Genomic DNA, 9182 nt, shown 5'->3' on the forward strand with positions numbered 1-9182 from the left:
ATTCCAGAAAGTGCAGAGGGGGAATATTTATAGAAGGTGAGAAAATATTTTGGGTTCCATGAAGAGTGAATAATTAATAACTCAGTCAAGTGTAAATGACTTAGAAAGAAATGTCTATGAGGAGATAAGCTACCTGGTAAATTTTTTTCTGTTAGGCGGTAAATCAGCAAGGTAAATGCCCAAGATAAACTTTCACTTCTAAATAATTCTAAGTCAGGATCTTAAAAATTTGGCCTTGAGAATGGAGTTTATTCAATCTGTACATATAGTTCTAGACTGTAGATTAAAAAAACAATGCTCCATCTATCCTCTCATCAGTGTGCCTTTGTTCTGTTTTACTTTTGTTTGTATACATTGTCATCACTCTTAATCTGGTGAAGTAATTTTTGAAATCTTGGTTTAAAATTAGATCTTTTACAATTCCCACGTATCATCATAAATCATGAATGTTTGGGTTTGTGTTTCATTGCAGAGGAAAACAGATGTGCCACTTCAAATGCAGTAACATGCACAAAGTGTCTTGCTTTGGGTCCAGAGTGTGGATGGTGTGCTCAAGAGGTATGGCATTTCACTTTTTTACTTTTGACTTTGTATTATAGGTGCTTCTGATCTTTATAAAGATAAAGAACTTCTAAAGAGTGAAGATTATAGGAAGAAATAGCACGAAAATCTTTCAATGATCTCTGGAGACAGAACCTGAGAAATCATGTGAAATATATTTTCTTTCCAAAGGAGAAAATACATTCTTTTATTTGGAAAATAGCAGTAATTTTAAATAAAGTGAGAAGTGTTTAATGTGTTCCATCTGTTTTGTAGACAGCTTTGGCAGACTTATAGTAGCTTTGAGAGCTCAGCAGTTTTTGGCCTCAAAAGCAAAATTACTTATCAGTAATTTATTTTAAGTCCTCATTATATATCAGAGCAAGTCTATACATGTATGCCTGTTGCATTTAGCAGAAGGTTTTCCTAACAGTAGAGTTAATTTTGACTTCACCATATATTATGACCCTGTCACAGATGGAAAAAATTATACTTTTCTTATTTTGACAATTGAAACATTCACTTCTAAGACTTATCACCAAAGATAGATCTTAGGGAGCAAGAATTATTCTGAAATTCTTATTGCTTTGAGAACTTTAAGAATATCCAAATTTCTGGTTTTGTTTGATAGAAAAAAAAACTCAGTTGATTACATGATTTTGAGTAAGGCTGGACCATTTTAAGCACTTCAGAGGAGCAAGGTTTTGAAGAATATCACTGACAATTACAAGCTTACATGGTCTTGAAGGTCACAGCCAAATTATGTGTAGTAGCTTTAAGGTTAGCACAGAAGGTAGGTAAATTCCTAGGGTGTGCCTGGAGGAGATAAGGAGCATAAGGCACTGGTGTAACTTTACCTGAGATAGTGTTTCTAGGAATTATTAACTTAGTCTGCAACAGGTGTAATTAATGCAGTAGAGGCATGGAGGGCTTGTTTACCAAGAGGAGCCTTGGGGCACATGTAGAAAACACAATGGAATACAATGTGGAGTGGTCTGTTATTATTGCCTGATGTCCTGTCTTATAATGTGCACTGATTTATCCTGCTACATATGTATTTGGCATGGAACAGCACTGCTTAGCTTTCCAGTGCTATGGAGCTGCAGTAGGTCTCCTTCTGACCAACTGCTCAGACTTGACGAAGTTTCACTTTGGCCCTGCTTCTCTTGTTTCATTTCTCATATCAATCCTGAGAGCTGTTCATAGAAACCAGGGGTTTGTCAAACCCTCTTTACCCAACACTGTGATAGTCAGTTCACCTATGCACCCATCCATAGTTGAGGAATGGCAAAACCCCTATTAATGCAGATAAAAAAATTCCAGAGTAAAGTTACAGGAGCAATTTTCAGCTTAGTATATATGCTTCATCTAAACAGTGTTTTTAATGAGAAAACCATCCTTGAGGAAAACTTGAGATACTTTGACTTCATACCCCACCCAGCAAACTTCAGAAAATGTTACATAGCTATCAGTCATTATTGATAGCAGTGAGAGTGGCTTAGTTCTTGATACACGTAAAAATCCACCTTTTGTAATGTATATACATCAAAAAGGATATATAAATAGCAGTATCTTAAAAATGTTGTCTCTGTTGTCTATCTTATAGAAGATTATGGAAAAAATGTATCTGAAGTCAACTAGAAAAATGAGTTGGAACTTGGAAAACAAGATTCATGACTTGTTGAGTCATTCTTAGGGTCTTTCTCTGGTATTTTCAGTGTCTGGGTGATTATTCTGTAATGCACAGTTGGCTGTATGCACTTTTTGATTGTTTCTTTTCTTCATCTGCCTCTGAAATGTCCATTGTTTGGTCTCCAGCTATGGCTAGGATTGACCAATGCTTTGAAAGAGTACGAACAATCTTGTCTTTTTTTTTTTCCCTGCATGATCAGGATCATGTTAATTGTCAGATTTGCAGTCAGGAAGGAATTTTGCGTTGGATCATGTTGGCACAATTTTGGCAACTTTGCCCTTTCACTTCAACAAAGGATGCACTGCTTCTGAGATCATCCTACTACTAACCACTTTTCTGTTGTTACAGGGACTTTTTTATGTTGGTGACATCTTACACTGTCCAATTTTGTACTACATAGCTTCCCCCTTTCTGGGGATTGAAATGATACAGTCCAGCTGGTTTTTGGATTTAGGGTAGGGTATGGGGTAAAACTTAATCATCCATGATAAAAAAATTCAGCTGACTTCTGTTGCTACTTTTAAATATTAGCATAAGTAACATTTTCAGTGGAGTCCTCTGACAACTAACCTGTTTTGATGTTGTGTGAATGGCACTTTCTTGGTATAACTCATAGCATAACACAGAATCTATTTTTGTGACACAATGACAGTACAGTTTCTTTTTTCTCCAAGTCGGTCTGTTCTGATTGTGCAAGATCCTCTCTCTCATACAAAAATTTTGTCCTTTGTAGAAAATATGTCATTGTGGTAATTAGGTTTAACTTATAATTTAAATATTTTGTCTTTGCCCTTATTAAAAACATACGGTTTCCATGAACTCGTTCTACAATTTGTGAAATTATAGTAGCGTACTTTATTGTTTCAAAGACCATTATTTTCTTTTTCTCTTTTCTTTGAAGATACTACAGCTTTTTTTCAGCTCAGATTGTTTTGTACTTTTTGTCTCTTATAAAACAGGATTTCATGGCCGACGCAACACAGAAGGGACGCTGTGACACTGTTTTCAACTTAATGAAAAGAGGCTGCCAATCAGATTTTGTAGAAAATCCCACAGTTCATGTCACAATACCCAGTGACCATGAAACAAATACACAAGTGACACCAGGAAAAGTTTCAGTCCAACTGCGTCCAGGTTGGGTTGCCTCTAACACATTGATATTATAGTCAATTTAAACTAAATAAAGTAATATGAAGTACAAATATTTTTCTGAAGAAGCAGCTGGAATAATTATTTTAAAGAGTGTTGCTATAACATGATATTGTAGGACTATGATCGTGTCGTTTCCATATTCGAGTATCATCTTCAGCAAGAAGTGTTTCTGTCAAACACAGCTGAAGGTCAGAATGATGCAAATAATAAGTGGAAAAGGGATTTTAAGTAGTCTTTTCTGTTGTGGTTTCTTGATTCTTTTTCTCTAGCTGCTTACAAAAATATTTTTTTCTTTCATGTCTATAAACTGTATCCATTACTGAAAGTACATTGGATTAGAATTCCCAAATTCATAATTTGATAATCCTCTTGATTATTTGGCTACTTTTAAGTACATTGACTAGACAACTAGGAAGACATCAAAGCAAATATATGAGAAAGGACTGGATTCCTAAAGGAGAATTAGATATTAACTGCGTAACGTTTAATTTATAAAATGTGAGACACCTGGCCCTAATAGAATCTACAAGACATTTTATGGATCTGAGATTTTCTAGTGTATCTGTATTTGCCCTCAGCTGAACTCAAGTTAAATCAATGTATGTTCTCTGTCTCTAAGAGTTGTAGCCAACAGCAGAAGCAGAAGGTGATATAAAATGCAGGGTATGTTTCATATAATGACATTTAATTTATTTATTCTGCAAATGATAGGTGGAGAAAGAAATGTCATTTAACAGGGATCAATCTTTTGTAGAAAAACATTAAGTGAATAGGAAAAGTCTGAGTTATAGTAACTTGTTGATCTTCACTGTGTAAAAGGTAATTTCTGTAAATTACAAGGGAAAAGGGAAGGATCTGCACAAGTGTAAAGCACAAAGGAACTTTTTTTTCATCTTTATAATAATAAAACTAAGAAAGTAACTTCATCGCTTCCTCTCCTTTCCTGACTCTCCTTCCAAAGAAAAGACTGATATTCTGCTTTGTACTGAGAAATGGTCTCAGGAACTGATCTAGCTCTAGAAGTGTCTGTAGTTGTATTTATTTCCAGAGGCATACTGGATTCATAGAAAACCCTTAGCTTTCTAAAATTTGTTTTAATGTACCTTTTTTACAAGCAAACAGTGGAATTAAATTTGGGGTTCCATATACTTTGCTGAAACTCTTGCATCAGAATGGCAGAAGACTGCAATTCCAAGGACTCCAAAGGAGTAACTTCTGATATTTAGACATCCTGCCCATATTCTGTTTCCTGGGGAAATCAGCTATAGTTCTGCCTCAAAACAGTAATTTGATACCATATAATCACGCAGAGATGTTTTTGTTTTGATACTGGGTTTCTTTGTAACAGTTTGCATATATCCAACTGTCAGGATTTATGTGGGAAAAAATAAAAGCTCATAGCTCACAGCAGCTTGCTATATGCAAACTGGAGACCTACAAGGGTCATGTAAAAAAATCATTTGATTTACATTGGCAAAGAGAAAATGCATAAGTTACAGCAGACTGAAATTCTGTTTTCTCTATGCAAGACCTGATACAGGCACATGCTGAAATTTCCAGGTGGATTATGTTCAGAGCATTGGAAGAAAGTACTTTGCATGTTTAGCTTCTCTGGGTCAGATCTTTGTTATGTATACTTTATTTATGCTACCTAGCAGCGTCATAAGCACCAGCAGTTGTCATAATAGGAAAGTCACATTTCAGGTCATTTTTTAGTGAATCTGTTTCTGAATGTGTCTAGGCAGCTTGTATTGAAAACCTACGTAATTCCTCTATAATGTCTCTCTTCTCCCCATTCTGTGCTGTATCTTTATTGCATAGTACTGAATTACATGCTGAACTCATCAACTAAAGATCCTAGTCACTCATTTGTTTCTTCTGTAAGTTCACTCTTTGAGTGAATAACTTGAAGTCATACATTACTACGTTGCCCATACTCCAATCACTTCACTATATTTTACTGGCATTACAGAATATTAGCCATGCAAAAATGTGGGGACTATTTTTAGTGGCTTCCAAAGCATTAAAGTTTTTATTACATACGAGAGCGTGATATAGTTCCGCAGGAGACAGAGACATTTTTCATCCTAAACTAAAAGGAGAGTTCTGTTTTATATGCAACAAAACACAGGCTTTTTAATATTAAACCTCTTAAATATAGTATTTTGATCCTACTGAGTTTTCTCATCGAATGTTTGGGAGTAGATTGATATAAACTTGAAGCATAATTTAAGTAAGTTTCTCAGGCTGCGCTGTCTTTGTAATATACATGTAGTTTTAGACTCCTATGACAAACTATTTGCAGGATACATTTATGTAGTTAAAAGTGTCAACCATGAAGTGACTGACCGCAATTTGTATGCAAACCTGTGTCCTTTGTGAGTCATAGCTGCTTTTTGGTATAATGCCAAAGGGATTGCATAATCACTAATTTAAAACAAAATGGGGAGAAGTCAGATTTTTACAATAAATTGCACAGTGCTCCTGCAAGAAAAAAAAAGGAAAAAAAAAAAAAAAAAAAGGCCAGATATTCCACAGAGAGCCTGTTTATGACTTCAAAGTGTCATTACTTTTGGGAGGTTTTCTTGTTTGTTTTCTATTTGCTGACACAAACAACTTTGTGCTGAAGTTGCTGCAAAAAAAAATGTGTTTTTCAAAGTGTCCGTTCAAAAATAGTAAATAAACTTCTTTGTTTCCTTTGAATCAGGAAGTGAAGCAAACTTTATGTTAAAAGTTCGACCTCTAGAGAAATACCCTGTGGATCTTTATTATTTAGTTGATGTCTCAGCCTCTATGCACAACAATATAGAAAAACTAAATTCTGTTGGATTTGCTTTATCTAAAAAGATGGTGAATATTTCACTTGATTTTCGACTTGGATTTGGATCCTATGTAGATAAAACTGTGTCACCCTATATTAGCATCCATCCAGGCAGAATCCATAACCAATGCAGGTATGTAGTCTTTACATATATTTACTGTAATACAGAGAATTTATGGCATTTCACAAATATGCCTTATGCATAATTATTTTTAAGGCTCTTCACAATCTTTGTTTCATTATACCTTGGTTCTCCAGCAAGTTCCTAAGAAAAAGCTGAAAATTATTACACAGTAATTATTTCTAAAATATCTGGTGAGTGATTTCAGAACAACTGTTTCTGTATCAGAAAAAAACGTGCAATACTTTCTTTAGCAAAACAAGCCAAGCAACATGCTGCTTTGGTATAGTTGAATATGTTTTGCATTGGATTTTGTAATCAGCTATTGTTTTCTTAGTTATTTTGGATATATGTTGCCTAGATTAATCACAAAATTTTGTACTTTTTGACTTTGGACTTCTCTTCTGGTGAATGGCCATGTATTCATTAACTTTTCATAGAACAATTTTTTTTCAAAGTTATGCAGTTTCTTTTAGCTCTTTTAATGAACAGAAGTGGTCCTCTGATCTAATTCCACAGTTCTCATGTGGATGAACTCCCTTTTTAAATAAGAAAGGTTTTCTGCCTTGCATTTTGTTTTCATGCCATGTTTTCTATGCTTTGTGTTCAAGCCTTACACCAAGTGAGGGATCACTTTTAAAACGTTCTGGAGAACAAGATTATTCATAATCAGTTCAAGTCTGTATAACCTGTAATACTTGGAGAAGTGACTTTTAACTATTCATACCTTCTTGCTCATTGTTATCTTGACTGGGAAGACATCCCAGGATCCAAAGTTCTGTGAAGTCCATAAGTATCTTTTTTTTTAAGTGATTTTTTAATTTGGCACTAGCAGTGGGTTTGATCAGATAGATATAAATGTCTGTGTGTGAAGTAGTCCTCCAGACTGTCTTTATAGTAGCCAATGGAGATCAGTTAGCATTGCCAAGACACAATTCACTTTGCTTAAAGGTAGACATCTGCAGAGGTATTCATCCCTACAGTACCAGTTTCTCTTCATTGACTGTGAACTGATTTGGGGGCAGCAGATTATAGGCCAGATGCCTACACCATATGCAACAGAAGGTACATGGGATGAAACCTGCCCAGGATCTCCAAATCAGATCAACACCTCAGCTTTCCCTTTAAATTCCATTGCCCTAAATGGGACTCAGAGCAGCAACCTGTACAAGTGCAATGGCATTAGCTTACTTACATCAAACTTCTTCTTTTCTCCCTTTATATATAATTTCAAAATAATTTACAGCTATGATACACTAAATGGAGTGTTCCATCCATTTAATGATGTAATGTCAGTAATCTCATCATTAGTATTATGTACATTTACTTAATAATAATGGATGTAGGAACTTAAACTATTTTTTAATTTTGATCCAATAGCCCATGTACTCAGCTAGTAAAAGATCTTAATACTGAGGAGTAATGGCCCTTTCTCAGGAAAATGAAATCAAAGCCTTACTACTCTGGAAATATTTGAAAAGGGATGATATACTGTCTGAGATCGTACCATTACTCACATCATGTTTCTTCGTGTTCTGTACAGAAACACAACATATGTACTATTACTATAGGAACTAAATTTTATTGTATATATTTCCGTTACATACCAAAAAATCTCTTGTTCATAGTAAATTCAAACTAATCCCCACAGAACTTAATCTCTCTTGAAGTTGTTAAGTTTTTTTTCTATAAGTATTTCTTTTATTGCGTGTATATACATCTTCATTAGTCACAGGATTTTGTGGGTTGATAGATGTTCACATTTCCTTCATATGGAAAATATGGAATGTGTTAGATTTTTTTCTTTTTTTGTTTTTATACAGTGATTATAATTTAGATTGTATGCCTCCTCACGGTTATATTCACGTGCTCTCCCTGACTGACAATATAGCAGAATTCAGAAATGCAGTGAATAAACAAAAGATTTCTGGCAATATTGATACACCTGAAGGGGGTTTTGATGCGATGCTCCAAGCAGCTGTATGCCAGGTAAGTAGCTTATTAACAAAAGACTAAATGTTAGTTCAGACACGGAGGGAGGGAGGGAGGGAGGAAGGTAGGTAGGTAGGTAGGTAGGTAGGTAGGTGGCTGGCTGGCTGGCTGGCTGGCTGGCTGGCTGGCTGGCTGGCTACTACATCCATCCCATGTGGGTACTACAGTGCTTGCTCAGTGTTCCTGAATTAAAAATGTCAGTTCTAGAACTGGTAATAGTAAGATTTTCTCCTCCTTTTCCATTATCTCTCCTTTAGGTATATGTTTCTTTTTCTTACTGAAACTGATAAAGGAGAGCATAAGGAAACATTTTTCAGTATTGGTTAATGATGTTCATTAACCAGCCTAACCAATGAAGGATGGACAATGAAAGCAGCTGCCTCTTGCTTGAACAGGCATGAAATGAATATATTCATTTTAGCCAATTACAAAATTTGTTTCAAAGATTTTTAAAGCCCTCCTTGTGCTGCTAAGTGAAGACACAGCGTTTGATATTTATTCTACTTAGAAGTGTACTTGAAAACTAAAGGATTATTTACATATATGCTCATGTAGACAAGGAAAACAAATGCTTTTCAGTGTTCCTCTTTAAAAAATTTAAAAGCAATAAAAATCAACTAAAAATGAACTTTTGTATATTGATAAAATTTCATATAGAATTTCTCATGCAGAAAAGAATGGAAGAGATCTGCATCATTTGTTCCCAAGCTATTAAATAATAAGAACTTATTTGTTCTAAAGGGCTCTTTTTTGTGGGTTTTTTTTTGCATTTTGTGATTTTCTTTTTATTCTAAGCATAGTAGTGCAACTAGAAATTTTGAAAATTGGCTGATTCATGTGTTTGCTAATGCTCTATACACTCT

At 34.8% G+C, this 9182-nt stretch overlaps 1 protein-coding gene across 1 annotated transcript in view; it reads left to right on the forward strand.

Moving 5' to 3' along the window:
- Positions 1–477: 477 nt before the first annotated feature.
- ITGB8 (integrin, beta 8) overlaps positions 478–9182 on the forward strand; it is a 27085-nt gene continuing 18380 nt past the window's right edge. Inside the window, exons 1-4 of the mRNA XM_009994962.1 lie at positions 478–558; positions 3193–3367; positions 6093–6339; positions 8151–8316. Of these exons, the coding sequence (XP_009993264.1) occupies positions 3199–3367; positions 6093–6339; positions 8151–8316 (582 nt within the window). The 5' untranslated portion in view covers positions 478–558; positions 3193–3198. The remainder of the gene's footprint in view (positions 559–3192; positions 3368–6092; positions 6340–8150; positions 8317–9182) is intronic.

Source organism: Chaetura pelagica, unplaced genomic scaffold (assembly GCF_000747805.2).
Source record: "Chaetura pelagica isolate M959 unplaced genomic scaffold, ChaPel_1.0 scaffold12, whole genome shotgun sequence".
NCBI lineage: Eukaryota > Metazoa > Chordata > Aves > Apodiformes > Apodidae > Chaetura > Chaetura pelagica.